General features: G+C 35.3%; 1 protein-coding gene across 4 annotated transcripts in view; it reads left to right on the top strand.

The window, feature by feature from the left end:
- Window positions 1-24526, top strand: part of LOC145267030 (allantoicase-like) — a 147224-nt gene that overhangs the window by 105209 nt on the left and 17489 nt on the right. For 2 of the 4 annotated variants that reach the window (XM_080122967.1, XM_080122966.1), the window contains exons 5-8: window positions 1881-1979; window positions 2688-2761; window positions 19390-19510; window positions 23403-23473. In XM_080122967.1, the coding sequence (XP_079979093.1) occupies window positions 1881-1979; window positions 2688-2761; window positions 19390-19510; window positions 23403-23473 (365 nt within the window). Of the gene's footprint in view, window positions 1-1880; window positions 1980-2687; window positions 2762-19389; window positions 19511-23387; window positions 23474-24526 lie in introns of all 4 variants that reach the window. The other 2 variants (XM_080122964.1, XM_080122965.1) reach the window with 1 other exon arrangement.

Here is a 24526-nt window from a genome sequence, read left to right as displayed (position 1 = left end):
TAAAACTGTTTTTAATTGATTATATTAATACTCACCTAATTTTTTATTAGAAATTTTTAAATTTGATTTTTTTAATTGTAGCGTAATATGTTATGTTGCCAACTATATTGTATAAGAAATAGGATTTGATAAGAAACAAGTTAACAGCATGGCCAGCGAGAAAGAGTAAGTGAAAGATGTTTGAATTTATTTAAGTAGAATTGACAGGTGCCCGCTTAATGAGGTCAAATAGAAGTCGCGGAGTGAAGATTTACGACAACGTAAGCAATGGCTATTCAGCAGTTAACATTTTCTGCGGGACAGTTTTTAATGAGGTGAAAACCCAAATTTGGGGATGAAAAGCAGTTCCCCCCCCCTCCTCCCACTGTTTATTAGGGGAGTGTTATCCAAATGAAAGCAAATGTGACTAAAGACACTGACGAAACGTTTACATCGCTTTCTGTAAACCACCCAGCCGATTTGAATGCAGTTTCGCTTTTTTTATACTGAATAGCGAAAAAAACACGCTGCAATCTAAAAATCTGGAAAAAACAGCGTTTAAAAGTCAGGCAAATTAAATACATGTGCGACCCCCATTCCCCCCCCCCTCCCATTAAGTCGTACATATCATCTAGACAGCATATAAAAAGTTTTAAGAACGTGTGAGTCGACCGAGCACTCCCCTTAAAAAAAAAAATTTGCGGACATACAGAAAAAGTGCACACACATACATTTTCGCCTTTATATTTATAGATTTATGCGTATTTTATGACTGGGCAATGCCGGGCGGCATGCTAGTAACAAATAAAAATTAGTTAGTCAGAAACAGTTAGAATTGTTAGCTGAAATGCTATTTGGGTCTGACTTCGAAAATAGATAACTGTGTATGTTAAAAGTAAAGTAACCTTCTAACGACCTTAATATTCTCCCTTGAAAAGATTCTTCTTTTAAGGAGGACAAAAACAGTCTCAGGTCATTAAGTACAAGTAATTAGTAAAATCTGAATTTTCATAGGATTTTCTAAATGCCTATAAAATAGCCTATTATTATCATTGAGCATTTTGGAACAGAACGATATAATAACTAGCAGGAAGACCCGGCGTTGCCCAGGAATGAATGAGGATCAATAAATGTTTCACCCCCCCCATATTTTATCATCATCGAAATCAGTAAAATCAACCATTTTTCAATCCTTCCCGCAGTTGCTTTGTTCACAATAGATTGTTGTCTACTTTGCACTGTAGAGAACCTACTGTTGAATTTTATAAAATTATTTTTACATTATGACTTGAATTAAAGCTTAAAATACAAAAAATCAAGTACCATGGTTCAATTGTACTCTAAACAGAAACATTCATTTCGAACACGCTTCAAAGAATCTGCTGTTGATTTTATGTGTTGGGCCTTTCTGCTTGTGAGGTAATAAAACTTCTCAAATGCACTTGTGATGTTTGGCTGTATAAGGCGTTGACTTGAGTCAAGGTCACCTGTTCTTTCTTTCATTGGATTATTTTGATTATCGATAAAGACATTCCGATACAAAACCTATCTAAGAACACTTCCAGGCACATAAAGTACATCTCCGTGAAATTTAAAAAAAATTGCCCCTCCCCCCCCACACACACATACAAAGTTCCCTTTATATAATAAAATAGGGGTAAATAATTTAAAAAATGTTTCATATAGCAATTGTCTGGGCTGGACTAAGTAATTTTAAAAATATATTGTATTTAAATATGTATTGCCAATAACATGATGCAACAATAACAAATAAAAATTGGTTGGTTAGAAACAGTTTGATTTTTAAACTTAAATGCTATTTGGGTGTGACTTTGAAAATCTGACAAGATAACTTTACAAACAAACAAACAAATTTTTTTCTATCTCTTTTAATTTTTCAGGGATTCCTGGTGTAGTTTATGGAATTGATGTGGACACTGCCTATTTTATAGGCCATCACCCCCTCCGTATGTCCGTTCAGGTTGCAAAATTAAGCACTGGTGAGAATTTGATTTATTAGGTTAAATACTATTTGGGTCTGACTTTGAATATATATGCATGTACACAGTTATTTATTGATTCGTTTATTTAAACATGTTACAGAAGATCAGAAAACCATCAGTACCAAATTTGATACAATGCGTGACCGTCTATGGTCGTCTATATGACCTTCTTCAGCATTTATATCTGTCTTGCCAGAATCAAGGAGTCTAATATATATGGCCATAGACTAGTCCTCTTTGTATTGGATTTGAAACCGACGGTACTGATAATTTTCTCATCTTCTGTAACTTTTACGAGGTGCCTTCAATAAGTTTCCAGACTATTTTTTCATATGCGCGCTTTATTTGATAGTACACACATGAAAATCTAGTTCCCTTCAAAGTAATCTCCTCCGGCTGCAATGTACTGTTCCAACAACTTCTGGAAGGCTCCCATGTAAGTTCTCTTGTGTGAACGTGTTTATGACCCTCATCACAGCCTCTTTCATCTCCTCAATTGTCTCACAACGACAGCCTCTAAGGTTCCAAAATTTTGTCCAACCTCTGTGTGTATCTTTTTTTTTTTTTTTTTCAATTTGGAGAGATGTTTTATTTTTGATAATTCTTTTTGGAGACAATCTTTATTTATTTATTTATTTATTTTTATTTGCTTGCTTTTTTTTTAAAAATGTATCTTGATTTCATTTGTTCTCAATTCTCTTTCAGAGAATTCTCCAAAAACTTCCAAGAAAACTAGCAAAGAAGAAAGGAAACGTTTGTCAGAATGGGCAGCATCAAAAGTGAGCGCCATTTTTTTTTTTTTCACCTTAAACTAGACTGCTTACAATGTAAGGGGGCTACTATTTGGGTTCAGAGCTAACAATGAACTGTGGGAGAGTTGAGTAGCAAAATATTTGTTCACATTACATTTAAACTTTTGCAAAAACTTCCAAGAAAACTAGCAAAGAAGAAAGGAAACGTTTGTCAGAATGGGCAGCATCAAAAGTGAGCGCCATTTTTTTTTTTTTTTTTCACCTTAAACTAGACTGCTTACAATGTAAGGGGGCTACTATTTGGGTTCAGAGCTAACAATGAACTGTGGGAGAGTTGAGTAGCAAAATATTTGTTCACATTACATTTAAACTTTTGCAAAAACTTCCAAGAAAACTAGCAAAGAAGAAAGGAAACGTTTGTCAGAATGGGCAGCATCAAAAGTGAGCGCCATTTTTTTTTTTTTTTTTCACCTTAAACTAGACTGCTTACAATGTAAGGGGGCTACTATTTGGGTTCAGAGCTAACAATGAACTGTGGGAGAGTTGAGTAGCAAAATATTTGTTCACATTACATTTAAACTTTTGCAAAAACTTCCAAGAAAACTAGCAAAGAAGAAAGGAAACGTTTGTCAGAATGGGCAGCATCAAAAGTGAGCGCCATTTTTTTTTTTTTTTTTCACCTTAAACTAGACTGCTTACAATGTAAGGGGGCTACTATTTGGGTTCAGAGCTAACAATGAACTTGGGGAGAGTTGAGTAGCAAAATATTTGTTCACATTACATTTAAACTTTTGCAAAAACTTCCAAGAAAACTAGCAAAGAAGAAAGGAAACGTTTGTCAGAATGGGCAGCATCAAAAGTGAGCGCCATTTTTTTTTTTTTTTTTCACCTTAAACTAGACTGCTTACAATGTAAGGGGGCTACTATTTGGGTTCAGAGCTAACAATGAACTTGGGGAGAGTTGAGTAGCAAAATATTTGTTCACATTACATTTAAACTTTTGCAAAAACTTCCAAGAAAACTAGCAAAGAAGAAAGGAAACGTTTGTCAGAATGGGCAGCATCAAAAGTGAGCGCCATTTTTTTTTTTTTTTTTCACCTTAAACTAGACTGCTTACAATGTAAGGGGGCTACTATTTGGGTTCAGAGCTAACAATGAACTTGGGGAGAGTTGAGTAGCAAAATATTTGTTCACATTACATTTAAACTTTTGCAAAAACTTCCAAGAAAACTAGCAAAGAAGAAAGGAAACGTTTGTCAGAATGGGCAGCATCAAAAGTGAGCGCCATTTTTTTTTTTTTTTTTCACCCTAAACTAGACTGCTTACAATGTAAGGGGGCTACTATTTGGGTTCAGAGCTAACAATGAACTTGGGGAGAGTTGAGTAGCAAAATATTTGTTCACATTACATTTAAACTTTTGCAAAAACTTCCAAGAAAACTAGCAAAGAAGAAAGGAAACGTTTGTCAGAATGGGCAGCATCAAAAGTGAGCGCCATTTTTTTTTTTTTTTTTCACCTTAAACTAGACTGCTTACAATGTAAGGGGGCTACTATTTGGGTTCAGAGCTAACAATGAACTTGGGGAGAGTTGAGTAGCAAAATATTTGTTCACATTACATTTAAACTTTTGCAAAAACTTCCAAGAAAACTAGCAAAGAAGAAAGGAAACGTTTGTCAGAATGGGCAGCATCAAAAGTGAGCGCCATTTTTTTTTTTTTTTTTCACCTTAAACTAGACTGCTTACAATGTAAGGGGGCTACTATTTGGGTTCAGAGCTAACAATGAACTTGGGGAGAGTTGAGTAGCAAAATATTTGTTCACATTACATTTAAACTTTTGCAAAAACTTCCAAGAAAACTAGCAAAGAAGAAAGGAAACGTTTGTCAGAATGGGCAGCATCAAAAGTGAGCGCCATTTTTTTTTTTTTTTTTCACCTTAAACTAGACTGCTTACAATGTAAGGGGGCTACTATTTGGGTTCAGAGCTAACAATGAACTTGGGGAGAGTTGAGTAGCAAAATATTTGTTCACATTACATTTAAACTTTTGCAAAAACTTCCAAGAAAACTAGCAAAGAAGAAAGGAAACGTTTGTCAGAATGGGCAGCATCAAAAGTGAGCGCCATTTTTTTTTTTTTTTTTCACCCTAAACTAGACTGCTTACAATGTAAGGGGGCTACTATTTGGGTTCAGAGCTAACAATGAACTTGGGGAGAGTTGAGTAGCAAAATATTTGTTCACATTACATTTAAACTTTTGCAAAAACTTCCAAGAAAACTAGCAAAGAAGAAAGGAAACGTTTGTCAGAATGGGCAGCATCAAAAGTGAGCGCCATTTTTTTTTTTTTTTTCACCTTAAACTAGACTGCTTACAATGTAAGGGGGCTACTATTTGGGTTCAGAGCTAACAATGAACTTGGGGAGAGTTGAGTAGCAAAATATTTGTTCACATTACATTTAAACTTTTGCAAAAACTTCCAAGAAAACTAGCAAAGAAGAAAGGAAACGTTTGTCAGAATGGGCAGCATCAAAAGTGAGCGCCATTTTTTTTTTTTTTTTTCACCCTAAACTAGACTGCTTACAATGTAAGGGGGCTACTATTTGGGTTCAGAGCTAACAATGAACTTGGGGAGAGTTGAGTAGCAAAATATTTGTTCACATTACATTTAAACTTTTGCAAAAACTTCCAAGAAAACTAGCAAAGAAGAAAGGAAACGTTTGTCAGAATGGGCAGCATCAAAAGTGAGCGCCATTTTTTTTTTTTTTTTTCACCCTAAACTAGACTGCTTACAATGTAAGGGGGCTACTATTTGGGTTCAGAGCTAACAATGAACTTGGGGAGAGTTGAGTAGCAAAATATTTGTTCACATTACATTTAAACTTTTGCAAAAACTTCCAAGAAAACTAGCAAAGAAGAAAGGAAACGTTTGTCAGAATGGGCAGCATCAAAAGTGAGCGCCATTTTTTTTTTTTTTTTTCACCTTAAACTAGACTGCTTACAATGTAAGGGGGCTACTATTTGGGTTCAGAGCTAACAATGAACTTGGGGAGAGTTGAGTAGCAAAATATTTGTTCACATTACATTTAAACTTTTGCAAAAACTTCCAAGAAAACTAGCAAAGAAGAAAGGAAACGTTTGTCAGAATGGGCAGCATCAAAAGTGAGCGCCATTTTTTTTTTTTTTTTTCACCCTAAACTAGACTGCTTACAATGTAAGGGGGCTACTATTTGGGTTCAGAGCTAACAATGAACTTGGGGAGAGTTGAGTAGCAAAATATTTGTTCACATTACATTTAAACTTTTGCAAAAACTTCCAAGAAAACTAGCAAAGAAGAAAGGAAACGTTTGTCAGAATGGGCAGCATCAAAAGTGAGCGCCATTTTTTTTTTTTTTTTTCACCCTAAACTAGACTGCTTACAATGTAAGGGGGCTACTATTTGGGTTCAGAGCTAACAATGAACTTGGGGAGAGTTGAGTAGCAAAATATTTGTTCACATTACATTTAAACTTTTGCAAAAACTTCCAAGAAAACTAGCAAAGAAGAAAGGAAACGTTTGTCAGAATGGGCAGCATCAAAAGTGAGCGCCATTTTTTTTTTTTTTTTTCACCTTAAACTAGACTGCTTACAATGTAAGGGGGCTACTATTTGGGTTCAGAGCTAACAATGAACTTGGGGAGAGTTGAGTAGCAAAATATTTGTTCACATTACATTTAAACTTTTGCAAAAACTTCCAAGAAAACTAGCAAAGAAGAAAGGAAACGTTTGTCAGAATGGGCAGCATCAAAAGTGAGCGCCATTTTTTTTTTTTTTTTTCACCCTAAACTAGACTGCTTACAATGTAAGGGGGCTACTATTTGGGTTCAGAGCTAACAATGAACTTGGGGAGAGTTGAGTAGCAAAATATTTGTTCACATTACATTTAAACTTTTGCAAAAACTTCCAAGAAAACTAGCAAAGAAGAAAGGAAACGTTTGTCAGAATGGGCAGCATCAAAAGTGAGCGCCATTTTTTTTTTTTTTTTTCACCTTAAACTAGACTGCTTACAATGTAAGGGGGCTACTATTTGGGTTCAGAGCTAACAATGAACTGTGGGAGAGTTGAGTAGCAAAATATTTGTTCACATTACATTTAAACTTTTGCAAAAACTTCCAAGAAAACTAGCAAAGAAGAAAGGAAACGTTTGTCAGAATGGGCAGCATCAAAAGTGAGCGCCATTTTTTTTTTTTTTTTTCACCCTAAACTAGACTGCTTACAATGTAAGGGGGCTACTATTTGGGTTCAGAGCTAACAATGAACTTGGGGAGAGTTGAGTAGCAAAATATTTGTTCACATTACATTTAAACTTTTGCAAAAACTTCCAAGAAAACTAGCAAAGAAGAAAGGAAACGTTTGTCAGAATGGGCAGCATCAAAAGTGAGCGCCATTTTTTTTTTTTTTTTTCACCCTAAACTAGACTGCTTACAATGTAAGGGGGCTACTATTTGGGTTCAGAGCTAACAATGAACTTGGGGAGAGTTGAGTAGCAAAATATTTGTTCACATTACATTTAAACTTTTGCAAAAACTTCCAAGAAAACTAGCAAAGAAGAAAGGAAACGTTTGTCAGAATGGGCAGCATCAAAAGTGAGCGCCATTTTTTTTTTTTTTTTTCACCTTAAACTAGACTGCTTACAATGTAAGGGGGCTACTATTTGGGTTCAGAGCTAACAATGAACTGTGGGAGAGTTGAGTAGCAAAATATTTGTTCACATTACATTTAAACTTTTGCAAAAACTTCCAAGAAAACTAGCAAAGAAGAAAGGAAACGTTTGTCAGAATGGGCAGCATCAAAAGTGAGCGCCATTTTTTTTTTTTTTTTTCACCTTAAACTAGACTGCTTACAATGTAAGGGGGCTACTATTTGGGTTCAGAGCTAACAATGAACTGTGGGAGAGTTGAGTAGCAAAATATTTGTTCACATTACATTTAAACTTTTGCAAAAACTTCCAAGAAAACTAGCAAAGAAGAAAGGAAACGTTTGTCAGAATGGGCAGCATCAAAAGTGAGCGCCATTTTTTTTTTTTTTTTCACCTTAAACTAGACTGCTTACAATGTAAGGGGGCTACTATTTGGGTTCAGAGCTAACAATGAACTTGGGGAGAGTTGAGTAGCAAAATATTTGTTCACATTACATTTAAACTTTTGCAAAAACTTCCAAGAAAACTAGCAAAGAAGAAAGGAAACGTTTGTCAGAATGGGCAGCATCAAAAGTGAGCGCCATTTTTTTTTTTTTTTTTCACCTTAAACTAGACTGCTTACAATGTAAGGGGGCTACTATTTGGGTTCAGAGCTAACAATGAACTGTGGGAGAGTTGAGTAGCAAAATATTTGTTCACATTACATTTAAACTTTTGCAAAAACTTCCAAGAAAACTAGCAAAGAAGAAAGGAAACGTTTGTCAGAATGGGCAGCATCAAAAGTGAGCGCCATTTTTTTTTTTTTTTTTCACCTTAAACTAGACTGCTTACAATGTAAGGGGGCTACTATTTGGGTTCAGAGCTAACAATGAACTGTGGGAGAGTTGAGTAGCAAAATATTTGTTCACATTACATTTAAACTTTTGCAAAAACTTCCAAGAAAACTAGCAAAGAAGAAAGGAAACGTTTGTCAGAATGGGCAGCATCAAAAGTGAGCGCCATTTTTTTTTTTTTTTTCACCTTAAACTAGACTGCTTACAATGTAAGGGGGCTACTATTTGGGTTCAGAGCTAACAATGAACTGTGGGAGAGTTGAGTAGCAAAATATTTGTTCACATTACATTTAAACTTTTGCAAAAACTTCCAAGAAAACTAGCAAAGAAGAAAGGAAACGTTTGTCAGAATGGGCAGCATCAAAAGTGAGCGCCATTTTTTTTTTTTTTTTCACCTTAAACTAGACTGCTTACAATGTAAGGGGGCTACTATTTGGGTTCAGAGCTAACAATGAACTTGGGGAGAGTTGAGTAGCAAAATATTTGTTCACATTACATTTAAACTTTTGCAAAAACTTCCAAGAAAACTAGCAAAGAAGAAAGGAAACGTTTGTCAGAATGGGCAGCATCAAAAGTGAGCGCCATTTTTTTTTTTTTTTTTCACCTTAAACTAGACTGCTTACAATGTAAGGGGGCTACTATTTGGGTTCAGAGCTAACAATGAACTGTGGGAGAGTTGAGTAGCAAAATATTTGTTCACATTACATTTAAACTTTTGCAAAAACTTCCAAGAAAACTAGCAAAGAAGAAAGGAAACGTTTGTCAGAATGGGCAGCATCAAAAGTGAGCGCCATTTTTTTTTTTTTTTTTCACCTTAAACTAGACTGCTTACAATGTAAGGGGGCTACTATTTGGGTTCAGAGCTAACAATGAACTGTGGGAGAGTTGAGTAGCAAAATATTTGTTCACATTACATTTAAACTTTTGCAAAAACTTCCAAGAAAACTAGCAAAGAAGAAAGGAAACGTTTGTCAGAATGGGCAGCATCAAAAGTGAGCGCCATTTTTTTTTTTTTTTTTCACCCTAAACTAGACTGCTTACAATGTAAGGGGGCTACTATTTGGGTTCAGAGCTAACAATGAACTTGGGGAGAGTTGAGTAGCAAAATATTTGTTCACATTACATTTAAACTTTTGCAAAAACTTCCAAGAAAACTAGCAAAGAAGAAAGGAAACGTTTGTCAGAATGGGCAGCATCAAAAGTGAGCGCCATTTTTTTTTTTTTTTTCACCTTAAACTAGACTGCTTACAATGTAAGGGGGCTACTATTTGGGTTCAGAGCTAACAATGAACTGTGGGAGAGTTGAGTAGCAAAATATTTGTTCACATTACATTTAAACTTTTGCAAAAACTTCCAAGAAAACTAGCAAAGAAGAAAGGAAACGTTTGTCAGAATGGGCAGCATCAAAAGTGAGCGCCATTTTTTTTTTTTTTTTTCACCCTAAACTAGACTGCTTACAATGTAAGGGGGCTACTATTTGGGTTCAGAGCTAACAATGAACTTGGGGAGAGTTGAGTAGCAAAATATTTGTTCACATTACATTTAAACTTTTGCAAAAACTTCCAAGAAAACTAGCAAAGAAGAAAGGAAACGTTTGTCAGAATGGGCAGCATCAAAAGTGAGCGCCATTTTTTTTTTTTTTTTTCACCTTAAACTAGACTGCTTACAATGTAAGGGGGCTACTATTTGGGTTCAGAGCTAACAATGAACTGTGGGAGAGTTGAGTAGCAAAATATTTGTTCACATTACATTTAAACTTTTGCAAAAACTTCCAAGAAAACTAGCAAAGAAGAAAGGAAACGTTTGTCAGAATGGGCAGCATCAAAAGTGAGCGCCATTTTTTTTTTTTTTTTCACCTTAAACTAGACTGCTTACAATGTAAGGGGGCTACTATTTGGGTTCAGAGCTAACAATGAACTGTGGGAGAGTTGAGTAGCAAAATATTTGTTCACATTACATTTAAACTTTTGCAAAAACTTCCAAGAAAACTAGCAAAGAAGAAAGGAAACGTTTGTCAGAATGGGCAGCATCAAAAGTGAGCGCCATTTTTTTTTTTTTTTTCACCTTAAACTAGACTGCTTACAATGTAAGGGGGCTACTATTTGGGTTCAGAGCTAACAATGAACTGTGGGAGAGTTGAGTAGCAAAATATTTGTTCACATTACATTTAAACTTTTGCAAAAACTTCCAAGAAAACTAGCAAAGAAGAAAGGAAACGTTTGTCAGAATGGGCAGCATCAAAAGTGAGCGCCATTTTTTTTTTTTTTTCACCTTAAACTAGACTGCTTACAATGTAAGGGGGCTACTATTTGGGTTCAGAGCTAACAATGAACTGTGGGAGAGTTGAGTAGCAAAATATTTGTTCACATTACATTTAAACTTTTGCAAAAACTTCCAAGAAAACTAGCAAAGAAGAAAGGAAACGTTTGTCAGAATGGGCAGCATCAAAAGTGAGCGCCATTTTTTTTTTTTTTTTCACCTTAAACTAGACTGCTTACAATGTAAGGGGGCTACTATTTGGGTTCAGAGCTAACAATGAACTTGGGGAGAGTTGAGTAGCAAAATATTTGTTCACATTACATTTAAACTTTTGCAAAAACTTCCAAGAAAACTAGCAAAGAAGAAAGGAAACGTTTGTCAGAATGGGCAGCATCAAAAGTGAGCGCCATTTTTTTTTTTTTTTTCACCTTAAACTAGACTGCTTACAATGTAAGGGGGCTACTATTTGGGTTCAGAGCTAACAATGAACTGTGGGAGAGTTGAGTAGCAAAATATTTGTTCACATTACATTTAAACTTTTGCAAAAACTTCCAAGAAAACTAGCAAAGAAGAAAGGAAACGTTTGTCAGAATGGGCAGCATCAAAAGTGAGCGCCATTTTTTTTTTTTTTTCACCTTAAACTAGACTGCTTACAATGTAAGGGGGCTACTATTTGGGTTCAGAGCTAACAATGAACTGTGGGAGAGTTGAGTAGCAAAATATTTGTTCACATTACATTTAAACTTTTGCAAAAACTTCCAAGAAAACTAGCAAAGAAGAAAGGAAACGTTTGTCAGAATGGGCAGCATCAAAAGTGAGCGCCATTTTTTTTTTTTTTTTCACCTTAAACTAGACTGCTTACAATGTAAGGGGGCTACTATTTGGGTTCAGAGCTAACAATGAACTGTGGGAGAGTTGAGTAGCAAAATATTTGTTCACATTACATTTAAACTTTTGCAAAAACTTCCAAGAAAACTAGCAAAGAAGAAAGGAAACGTTTGTCAGAATGGGCAGCATCAAAAGTGAGCGCCATTTTTTTTTTTTTTTCACCTTAAACTAGACTGCTTACAATGTAAGGGGGCTACTATTTGGGTTCAGAGCTAACAATGAACTGTGGGAGAGTTGAGTAGCAAAATATTTGTTCACATTACATTTAAACTTTTGCAAAAACTTCCAAGAAAACTAGCAAAGAAGAAAGGAAACGTTTGTCAGAATGGGCAGCATCAAAAGTGAGCGCCATTTTTTTTTTTTTTTCACCTTAAACTAGACTGCTTACAATGTAAGGGGGCTACTATTTGGGTTCAGAGCTAACAATGAACTTGGGGAGAGTTGAGTAGCAAAATATTTGTTCACATTACATTTAAACTTTTGCAAAAACTTCCAAGAAAACTAGCAAAGAAGAAAGGAAACGTTTGTCAGAATGGGCAGCATCAAAAGTGAGCGCCATTTTTTTTTTTTTTTCACCTTAAACTAGACTGCTTACAATGTAAGGGGGCTACTATTTGGGTTCAGAGCTAACAATGAACTTGGGGAGAGTTGAGTAGCAAAATATTTGTTCACATTACATTTAAACTTTTGCAAAAACTTCCAAGAAAACTAGCAAAGAAGAAAGGAAACGTTTGTCAGAATGGGCAGCATCAAAAGTGAGCGCCATTTTTTTTTTTTTTTTCACCTTAAACTAGACTGCTTACAATGTAAGGGGGCTACTATTTGGGTTCAGAGCTAACAATGAACTGTGGGAGAGTTGAGTAGCAAAATATTTGTTCACATTACATTTAAACTTTTGCAAAAACTTCCAAGAAAACTAGCAAAGAAGAAAGGAAACGTTTGTCAGAATGGGCAGCATCAAAAGTGAGCGCCATTTTTTTTTTTTTTTCACCTTAAACTAGACTGCTTACAATGTAAGGGGGCTACTATTTGGGTTCAGAGCTAACAATGAACTGTGGGAGAGTTGAGTAGCAAAATATTTGTTCACATTACATTTAAACTTTTGCAAAAACTTCCAAGAAAACTAGCAAAGAAGAAAGGAAACGTTTGTCAGAATGGGCAGCATCAAAAGTGAGCGCCATTTTTTTTTTTTTTTCACCTTAAACTAGACTGCTTACAATGTAAGGGGGCTACTATTTGGGTTCAGAGCTAACAATGAACTGTGGGAGAGTTGAGTAGCAAAATATTTGTTCACATTACATTTAAACTTTTGCAAAAACTTCCAAGAAAACTAGCAAAGAAGAAAGGAAACGTTTGTCAGAATGGGCAGCATCAAAAGTGAGCGCCATTTTTTTTTTTTTTTCACCTTAAACTAGACTGCTTACAATGTAAGGGGGCTACTATTTGGGTTCAGAGCTAACAATGAACTGTGGGAGAGTTGAGTAGCAAAATATTTGTTCACATTACATTTAAACTTTTGCAAAAACTTCCAAGAAAACTAGCAAAGAAGAAAGGAAACGTTTGTCAGAATGGGCAGCATCAAAAGTGAGCGCCATTTTTTTTTTTTTTTCACCTTAAACTAGACTGCTTACAATGTAAGGGGGCTACTATTTGGGTTCAGAGCTAACAATGAACTGTGGGAGAGTTGAGTAGCAAAATATTTGTTCACATTACATTTAAACTTTTGCAAAAACTTCCAAGAAAACTAGCAAAGAAGAAAGGAAACGTTTGTCAGAATGGGCAGCATCAAAAGTGAGCGCCATTTTTTTTTTTTTTTTCACCTTAAACTAGACTGCTTACAATGTAAGGGGGCTACTATTTGGGTTCAGAGCTAACAATGAACTGTGGGAGAGTTGAGTAGCAAAATATTTGTTCACATTACATTTAAACTTTTGCAAAAACTTCCAAGAAAACTAGCAAAGAAGAAAGGAAACGTTTGTCAGAATGGGCAGCATCAAAAGTGAGCGCCATTTTTTTTTTTTTTTTCACCTTAAACTAGACTGCTTACAATGTAAGGGGGCTACTATTTGGGTTCAGAGCTAACAATGAACTTGGGGAGAGTTGAGTAGCAAAATATTTGTTCACATTACATTTAAACTTTTGCAAAAACTTCCAAGAAAACTAGCAAAGAAGAAAGGAAACGTTTGTCAGAATGGGCAGCATCAAAAGTGAGCGCCATTTTTTTTTTTTTTTTTCACCTTAAACTAGACTGCTTACAATGTAAGGGGGCTACTATTTGGGTTCAGAGCTAACAATGAACTTGGGGAGAGTTGAGTAGCAAAATATTTGTTCACATTACATTTAAACTTTTGCAAAAACTTCCAAGAAAACTAGCAAAGAAGAAAGGAAACGTTTGTCAGAATGGGCAGCATCAAAAGTGAGCGCCATTTTTTTTTTTTTTTTCACCTTAAACTAGACTGCTTACAATGTAAGGGGGCTACTATTTGGGTTCAGAGCTAACAATGAACTGTGGGAGAGTTGAGTAGCAAAATATTTGTTCACATTACATTTAAACTTTTGCAAAAACTTCCAAGAAAACTAGCAAAGAAGAAAGGAAACGTTTGTCAGAATGGGCAGCATCAAAAGTGAGCGCCATTTTTTTTTTTTTTTTTCACCTTAAACTAGACTGCTTACAATGTAAGGGGGCTACTATTTGGGTTCAGAGCTAACAATGAACTGTGGGAGAGTTGAGTAGCAAAATATTTGTTCACATTACATTTAAACTTTTGCAAAAACTTCCAAGAAAACTAGCAAAGAAGAAAGGAAACGTTTGTCAGAATGGGCAGCATCAAAAGTGAGCGCCATTTTTTTTTTTTTTTTTCACCTTAAACTAGACTGCTTACAATGTAAGGGGGCTACTATTTGGGTTCAGAGCTAACAATGAACTTGGGGAGAGTTGAGTAGCAAAATATTTGTTCACATTACATTTAAACTTTTGCAAAAACTTCCAAGAAAACTAGCAAAGAAGAAAGGAAACGTTTGTCAGAATGGGCAGCATCAAAAGTGAGCGCCATTTTTTTTTTTTTTTTTCACCTTAAACTAGACTGCTTACAATGTAAGGGGGCTACTATTTGGGTTCAGAGCTAACAATGAACTGTGGGAGAGTTGAGTAGCAAAATATTTGTTCACATTACATTTAAACTTTTGCAAAAACTTCCAAGAAAACTAGCAAAGAAGAAAGGAAACGTTTGTCAGAATGGGCAGCATCAAAAGTGAGCGCCATTTTTTTTTTTTTTTTTCACCCTAAACTAGACTGCTTACAATGTAAGGGGGCTACTATTTGGGTTCAGAGCTAACAATGAACTTGGGGAGAGTTGAGTAGCAAAATATTTGTTCACATTACATTTAAACTTTTGCAAAAACTTCCAAGAAAACTAGCAAAGAAGAAAGGAAACGTTTGTCAGAATGGGCAGCATCAAAAGTGAGCGCCATTTTTTTTTTTTTTTTTCACCCTAAACTAGACTGCTTACAATGTAAGGGGGCTACTATTTGGGTTCAGAGCTAACAATGAACTTGGGGAGAGTTGAGTAGCAAAATATTTGTTCACATTACATTTAAACTTTTGCAAAAACTTCCAAGAAAACTAGCAAAGAAGAAAGGAAACGTTTGTCAGAATGGGCAGCATCAAAAGTGAGCGCCATTTTTTTTTTTTTTTTTCACCTTAAACTAGACTGCTTACAATGTAAGGGGGCTACTATTTGGGTTCAGAGCTAACAATGAACTGTGGGAGAGTTGAGTAGCAAAATATTTGTTCACATTACATTTAAACTTTTGCAAAAACTTCCAAGAAAACTAGCAAAGAAGAAAGGAAACGTTTGTCAGAATGGGCAGCATCAAAAGTGAGCGCCATTTTTTTTTTTTTTTTTCACCTTAAACTAGACTGCTTACAATGTAAGGGGGCTACTATTTGGGTTCAGAGCTAACAATGAACTTGGGGAGAGTTGAGTAGCAAAATATTTGTTCACATTACATTTAAACTTTTGCAAAAACTTCCAAGAAAACTAGCAAAGAAGAAAGGAAACGTTTGTCAGAATGGGCAGCATCAAAAGTGAGCGCCATTTTTTTTTTTTTTTTTCACCTTAAACTAGACTGCTTACAATGTAAGGGGGCTACTATTTGGGTTCAGAGCTAACAATGAACTTGGGGAGAGTTGAGTAGCAAAATATTTGTTCACATTACATTTAAACTTTTGCAAAAACTTCCAAGAAAACTAGCAAAGAAGAAAGGAAACGTTTGTCAGAATGGGCAGCATCAAAAGTGAGCGCCATTTTTTTTTTTTTTTTTCACCTTAAACTAGACTGCTTACAATGTAAGGGGGCTACTATTTGGGTTCAGAGCTAACAATGAACTTGGGGAGAGTTGAGTAGCAAAATATTTGTTCACATTACATTTAAACTTTTGCAAAAACTTCCAAGAAAACTAGCAAAGAAGAAAGGAAACGTTTGTCAGAATGGGCAGCATCAAAAGTGAGCGCCATTTTTTTTTTTTTTTTTCACCTTAAACTAGACTGCTTACAATGTAAGGGGGCTACTATTTGGGTTCAGAGCTAACAATGAACTTGGGGAGAGTTGAGTAGCAAAATATTTGTTCACATTACATTTAAACTTTTGCAAAAACTTCCAAGAAAACTAGCAAAGAAGAAAGGAAACGTTTGTCAGAATGGGCAGCATCAAAAGTGAGCGCCATTTTTTTTTTTTTTTTTCACCTTAAACTAGACTGCTTACAATGTAAGGGGGCTACTATTTGGGTTCAGAGCTAACAATGAACTGTGGGAGAGTTGAGTAGCAAAATATTTGTTCACATTACATTTAAACTTTTGCAAAAACTTCCAAGAAAACTAGCAAAGAAGAAAGGAAACGTTTGTCAGAATGGGCAGCATCAAAAGTGAGCGCCATTTTTTTTTTTTTTTTTCACCTTAAACTAGACTGCTTACAATGTAAGGGGGCTACTATTTGGGTTCAGAGCTAACAATGAACTTGGGGAGAGTTGAGTAGCAAAATATTTGTTCACATTACATTTAAACTTTTGCAAAAACTTCCAAGAAAACTAGCAAAGAAGAAAGGAAACGTTTGTCAGAATGGGCAGCATCAAAAGTGAGCGCCATTTTTTTTTTTTTTTTTCACCTTAAACTAGACTGCTTACAATGTAAGGGGGCTACTATTTGGGTTCAGAGCTAACAATGAACTGTGGGAGAGTTGAGTAGCAAAATATTTGTTCACATTACATTTAAACTTTTGCAAAAACTTCCAAGAAAACTAGCAAAGAAGAAAGGAAACGTTTGTCAGAATGGGCAGCATCAAAAGTGAGCGCCATTTTTTTTTTTTTTTTTCACCTTAAACTAGACTGCTTACAATGTAAGGGGGCTACTATTTGGGTTCAGAGCTAACAATGAACTTGGGGAGAGTTGAGTAGCAAAATATTTGTTCACATTACATTTAAACTTTTGCAAAAACTTCCAAGAAAACTAGCAAAGAAGAAAGGAAACGTTTGTCAGAATGGGCAGCATCAAAAGTGAGCGCCATTTTTTTTTTTTTTTTTCACCTTAAACTAGACTGCTTACAATGTAAGGGGGCTACTATTTGGGTTCAGAGCTAACAATGAACTGTGGGAGAGTTGAGTAGCAAAATATTTGTTCACATTACATTTAAACTTTTGCAAAAACTTCCAAGAAAACTAGCAAAGAAGAAAGGAAACGTTTGTCAGAATGGGCAGCATCAAAAGTGAGCGCCATTTTTTTTTTTTTTTTTCACCTTAAACTAGACTGCTTACAATGTAAGGGGGCTACTATTTGGGTTCAGAGCTAACAATGAACTTGGGGAGAGTTGAGTAGCAAAATATTTGTTCACATTACATTTAAACTTTTGCAGAGTAGTAAATGTACCTATTTTGACATTCACCTTTGAGCGGTTGGTCCAGCTTCATTCAGACAATTGAACACGTCCCAAACAAATGCTTCGAAAAGGGTTGATATGCCGTAAAACAACCAAGCAAAACTCACTGAACGAATATTCGAAGATGAAAAAAAAAACTTGAAACTAATGTTAGATAATAACAAGGTTAAAAGTTAAAGTATCTATTATCTATCTGTCTGTCTATCTATTTTTCTATCTGTCTATCTATATGTCTATCTGTCTGTCTATCTATTTTTTATCTGTCTATCTATATGTCTATCTGTCTGTCTATCTATTTTTTTATCTGTCTGTCTGTCTATTTTTCTATCTGTCTGTATGTCTATCTATTTTTCTATCTGTCTATATGTCTGTATGTCTATCTTTCTATCTGTCTTTCTATCTGTCTATCTATTTTTCTGTCTATCTATCTCTGTCTATATGTCTGTCTGTCTATCTCTCTATCTATTTTTCTATCTTTCTCTCTATCTATTTTTCTATCTGTCTGTTTATCTATCTTTTTTCTATCTGTCTGTCTATCTGTCTATCTATTTTTTCTGTCTGTCTATCTATTTCTCTGTCTATCTTTCTATCTGTCTTTCTATCTATCTGTCTATCTGTCTATCTATCTCTGTCTATATGTCTGTCTGTCTATATGTCTGTCTGTCTATCTATCTATTTTTCTATCTGTCTATCTATTTTTCTATCTATCTATCTATTTTTCTATCTATCTGTCTATCTATTTTTCTATCTATATCTCTCTGTCTATCTGTCTGTCTGTCTGTCTATCTGTTTATCTATCCAGTAATAATCTTAAAGTAGTTTATATTGGAAGTTATTTATTGTTTAGAGAATGAATCGGCCTGGAATATAACAATGGTTTCTAGCTGAAGATGTTTACAGAAATTAGCCAAGTTAAAAATGAACAAAATGGCCTTCAACAGTTGCATACGCAAGTGAGGTCACACGTTAGGATACATGTTCTTTGGATGATGACGTAACGGAACTGGCAGGTCAAGAGGTCAAGAAGATCAGATTGAGGAGTTTGAGTTTGGTCACAAAAGTGAGCAAATGTGCTTCAAAGCTGGGAAGCAGGGCTGAAATAACAAGCATGTAGACACGTAATGCCGACTCGTTGTGAAGAAAGACTATTAAGACAGCTGAAATAAATTTGTATTTAAAGAATATAAAGTGCTGTTCTGTGATTTCACAAAAGAAAAAATTTCAGGTGTCTAGAATCGTTTATGGTCTTGATCGTTGTATGTTTCATCACAGAGCCCTGCAGTGAAGAGAGAAGAACTCCTGGATAAAGAAAAGGTATGAAGTATCTATACTCCTTTTTTTTTTCTTCCACATATATCATTCCCTGCTATGTAACGCTACCAGATCAGGCTGTTTGAAGATAATGGCTTCCTGACCAAAAATGCATCAAATGTTACAGGTGACCGGGGACAGTCTGCTAACTTCCCTTGGCATTTCCTCCTTTGGAGGAAGCCAGTGTAATCTTCCTAGGCTGTGCAGATGTAAATGCATGTGAAGTGACGTCACCAATGGCATAAAAGGGCTATAAAAAAGGAAAGAGAACAATCACGAAGGAAGACAAGATGACGTCCAAGATCTCATGAGAGATGTGGAGAACGTTCAAAATCCTGTGGGTGACGTCACGGCTGGACCAACGAGGAAATAAATGTTGTTACTACAAAGAAAAAGGCGAGTTGGAGTTATTTCCTATTCTTTGTCTTGGTCTCTTTTGCGACTGAAACTGCACACAACGTGTTGGTCTGCGGACAACGGTACAGGGTGAATGCATATAACATTTGAGATCATATCTATCAAAGAATTGTGGGAAGTTGAGCAGCAAGATGTCTGTTTACATTACAATTAAACTTCTGCATGTCAGTACAGTCAGGAAAGCAGGAGACTGGGAAGGGAATTCCAGAGTCTAGCAGAAACCATTAGAGTTAGAAAGCTTTCCAGCTTCTAGTGACCTCAACAGTGAAGGGGTGGGATTTTGCTTCATAAATGCTCAACTGTTGTGAATAGTTTTTCTTTCTTTCTTTTTTCTCTCTCCTAAGGACTGGGACGAACTTGTGCCTGCACAACCTCTGCAACCTGGTTACCAAACTTCCTGCCACAATTATTTCAAAATCTCCAACAGAAACTCTTGGACTCATTTGCGATTCTCCATTTTTCCAGGTAAAAAAAAAAAAAAAGGAATCCATTGTCCTCCGTGAATTGTATACATTAGATGTTAAAGTGAAAAAGAGAGGAAAGAAGTCTATATATAAAACACAAAAAAAATTTGTCTGTCTGTGCACTTTCCACATTTCCTCTATCCATTGTGTAGCAGTATTGAATGTGAGTTTGTATAAATAGTGCTAAATAACAGAAATATATATATATATATATATATAATATATATATACTTCAGAATAATATAATGCAATAGATCTGCTGGTATGGAAATCCAGTGATTATTGGTCTTACAAAATATTATTGGCTGTAATCTATATATATATATATATATATATAAAGTGAAGGTATCTGTCTGTATGTCTGTGTGCATTTTCCAATGCAATAACTCTGTCAATTTTCAGTCCACAGACGCGAAATTTGATACACAGGGTACTGAGATTTGGGAAAATCTTTGTAATTTTTATTAGGCCAGAAATTTGGCTGTTAAGAGGTCAAAGTTCAATGATTTGACCTTTGAGAACTCTACCAAACTCCTCCGACAATTTTGGGTATAAACACTTGAAATTTTAGATATAGGTTCCTCGGACATGGATCTAACTTAATAACTTGATTTGAGCCAAAAACAATTAATGTTAAGGGGTCATAATAGGGGTCAAAGTTAAAAATAAATTAACCTCTGCGGTCTCTACCAAATTACTCAGACAATTTCTGGTCTAAACATTTGAAATTTTACATAAAAAGTATTCAGAGATAGGGCAAGCTTTTTAATCGGTTAGGGTGGAAAACTTTTAGTTACCAATATATAAATGTATGTATGCATGTATGTTTGCATGTCTGCCTAAAACTTTTGACAGAGGTGACGGATTTTACAAAGATCAGTATTGTTTTGAAGTTCGACCTTTCAGACAACAAATATCGAAAAATTGGCTAAAAACATTAATATCTTCACCTTCAACTGGACAGTTTTCTATAGGGGGGGGGGTCGCTTTTTCACCAATATTTTTGAAACTCATCCTCTCCTTTCGATTGTCTAGCCTTAATTTAAACATAAGTCACTTCCAGTTTGGCGGTGGTCGTAACAGCAAAGATGTCAGTTTTTTTCTCACGTTCTTTTCCTCCTTCGCAGTACGAGTTCGAGTTTGCCTTCCTACCACCACTTTTTTTGGTCAACACCTCCAAACACCCGGGCAACGCCGGGCTGAAATGCTAGTATATCTATAAAAGTGAATGTGTGTGTGTGTGTGTGTACATTTTCCTACCAAATAACTTCGTCAATTTTCGGTCGACAGACTCGAAATTAAATATACAGGGTATTGAGATTTGGGAAGATCTTTTTAATCGGGTTTCGGCTAGAAATTTTGCTGGTAAGAGGTCAAAGTTTACCGATTTGACCTTTGAAAACTCTACCAAACTCCTCCACCAATTTTGGGTCTGAGCACTTGAAATTTTAGGTAAAGGTTACTTTGACATGGATCAAACTTTTTAATTTGATTTGAGCCCAAAACAATAAATGCTAAGGGGTCATAATTGGGATCAAAGTTAAAATAAAATTGACCTCTGCGGTCTCTACCAAATTACTCAGCCAATTTTTGGTCTAAACATTTGAAATTTTACATAAAGTGTATTCAGACATGCAGCAAGCTTTTTAATCATGTTTTTGAGCGAAAATTTCGCTGCCAAAAGGTTGAAGTTGAAAGAGTTGACCATTGCAGGCTTTACCAAATTCCTCTGCCAATTTTCAGTTTAAACACTTGAAATGTTAGATATAATTACTGGGGCATGGGTTTAATTTGATTTGAGCCGAAAACAATAAATGTTAAAGGGTCAAAATTGGGGTCAAAGTTAAAAAAAATTTGACCTGTGTTAACTTTTCTCTATGGTAGTTAAGGAAGCCTATTATATAGAAAGGCATTACCATACATATTCACACTTTTTAATATATACATAAGCACATTGTGTTATGAACAGTACATAGGGCCCGAGCAAAGCCGGGCTGAACTGCTAGTATTTTATAAAGACAATCCCAGCTAAATAAAAATTGCTCAAGATACCAGATAGAACAAATAAATCAAAATTTAGTAATTTAAATTTTATGACCTGAAATGGTTAAATTTCAAATCTAGAATTTTTATTATATGCAAGACAAAGAATGCATTTCAATAAGTATATCTCCTTAACCCATAGGCTAACATTTGCTAATATTTTCTCCTCTGAGGAGATGGGTAGACATCGAAAACCTATAGTTTAAGAAGATATACTTATTGAAATGTATTCTTTGTCTTGCATATAATAAAAATTCTGGATTTGAAATTCAATCATTTCACGTCATAAAACATAAATTACTAAATTTATATATGTATATATATATATATATATATACATATATATATATATATATATATATAATCATGTTTTTTTTTTTAAGGGGGTACAAAATTTAAATATTGCAATCACGAAGGGAAAACTTTTATTATTCATGATTAAAAGTAAACTACATAAAACATGTTTAAAAAAAAGGGGGGAGGTGGAAGAAGAAGAAAAATAAAGGGAGGAGTTAACTGACCGGTTTCACCCTTACTTTTTCAAAGCTCTATCGAAGGATTTAAAAAGGAAAAATCAAAAATATGTCCCCAAACAGATTTGAATTGATTTGATTGACAAATAGATAATTTCACCGATTTCAATGAAAATAAACTATGAGAGGGTGAAATATTCGTTGATCCTTATTAAATCCCGAGTAGCATCGGGTCTCCCTGCTAGTATACACATACATCTCTCGGGCAGTCCGTCGATTTCGACGATGATGCGAAGGTCGTTTAGTGTCCGTGTCGAAGGTGCGATGTGAGTCCGATCGGAGTTTTGAAACCCCGGCCACAGATATGTATGACACCTGATGGCAGGAAATCCGGGTAGTGACGCCCGTAGTCGCGCTATTTTTGCTCCTCTTCAGCAAAATTTTTATATATATATCATGTTTTTTTTTTTTTTAAAGGGGGTACAAAATTTAAATATTGCAATCACGAAGGGAAAACTTTTATAATTCATGATTAAAAGTAAAATACATAAAACACGTTTAAAAAAGGAAAAATCAAAAATATGTACATTATTTAAAAAAAGTTATGTTGCGTTCTGTTCATGGGTGAACCCCCCCCCCCCCCAAAAAAAAAAAAACAGGGAAACAATTAAAATAAAGCCACGTTTTGATATTTTCAAAGATCCTAGTGGTTAATCACGCTCAAACCTGAGAGACATTCATGCCCAAAGATATACGGACTGAACTTAAAACAAATTTTTTAATGGAGCTCATTAAGGAATATCCACCTTACTTACTACAGAAATGCTAGTGTTATTTTGGTGTCTTAAACTTCTCCCCCACCCCCTATTTTTTGCTGATGAGGAGATTGTATTTCAAGACAAATCCTTTGTCAATAATTGTCAATTTTAATAAAATGAATATCATTCCCGAAACGATCGTACACTCAAGTTGATTTTTTTTGTTTTTCCTTTTGAAACTGATTCATAATTTACAATTACGTTTGTTAGGAGTCTCGAACCCAACCCTTTATTATTATTACGGGGGTACCGTGTTCGGACTCCAGCTAGGCTCTGGGATGTAGTTGCTAATTCTCTGACTATAACAACCAAGATGAGGAAGTCAGTCCGACAATCTCAATCAATGAAAACACCTCATCTCAAAAATACAGACAATTACCACTTTCCTCTGAGAAATATTGCATTTTTCGAGACTCCACGGAATTTCAAGTTTATTTGATGATTAAAATTCTGTATACCTTTTTTAAATGTTTTTTAAAAAAATTTATTCAAATTTTAAATAAGGTTTTTCTATTATATATATTTATTTATTTAATCAAAAAAGATGTTTTCTCGCCAGGTGGCGGTGTTGCCCGTTTACGTGTCTATGGACAGCCGGCCGCAGACCTGTCATGTACACCTAATGATTCAGTAAGATATTTTTTTTTTTCTGTTATAAAATTTGTTCACATCATCACACGAAATATGAACTGGAATAAATACATTGAGGACATTACAAAGACTGCTGCAAGGAAAGTGGGCTCCCTCTATTGTGCTAGAAAACTGTTTACACCTGAGAGTATCCTGTACCTCTACAAGGCCACCATTCGCCCATGTATAGAGTATTGTTGCCACATCTGGGCAAGTGCATTCACCACTAGTCTCTCCCTCTGTGATAGTCCAAAAAATGAGTTTTCAATCTAATATATCCCACTTTGTCGACTAAGCTCCAACCCCTGTCCCATCGTCGCAGTATTGCATCTCTCTGCCTGTTTTAAAAATATTTTAATGGAATGTGCTCTGATGAACTCGTTGCACTTGTGCCCCCTTGACGTACATATCCCCGACAAACCTGTTTAGCAACAAAATCACACCCCTTCACTGTTGAGGTCCTTAAATGTCAGAAAGTTTTCTAGCTTCTTCCCTAGAACAGCTGGACTTTGGAATTCTCTTCCTGTTGCCTGTTTCCCAAACTGTACTGATATGCAGAAGTTCAAATGCAACATAAACTAACATCTTCATCTTTCTTAAGCATGGTCCCAAATAGTAGTGTTATATTATAAACCCTTTTTAAGAATTCAAAACACAACAACCATTGGTGTAAGCAACAGTCCGTTTTTTATTTCTCCCGTTGTTCTTGCTTATGGTAGATAGAGAGAGAGAGAGAGAGTGGGGGAGCAACAGAGAGAATTATCGTGGCGTCCACTCGGTTGACAATCAAATCTCCAACTGCCATCTTTTTCCTTCTGTCACCTTTTTCTTGTCAATCTTTTCAAAACATCCACATAACCAGATTCCTTTCTGTTACATTTTTCATAACAATAACAAGGTTTGTTTATATTTGTGAGAAATATTGAAACAATTCCCGTTTAGCTTGTCAATTTCTGACATTTCATCCGCAGACGCGTGCCACATTTTAATTCATGAACATATATATATGTATATACATATATATATACTAGCATGTCAACCCGGCTTAGACCG

Source organism: Euprymna scolopes, chromosome 42, assembly GCF_053919585.1.
Source record: "Euprymna scolopes isolate OS-2025 chromosome 42, ASM5391958v1, whole genome shotgun sequence".
NCBI lineage: Eukaryota > Metazoa > Mollusca > Cephalopoda > Sepiida > Sepiolidae > Euprymna > Euprymna scolopes.
This window is presented reverse-complemented; position numbering and strand designations above follow the sequence as displayed.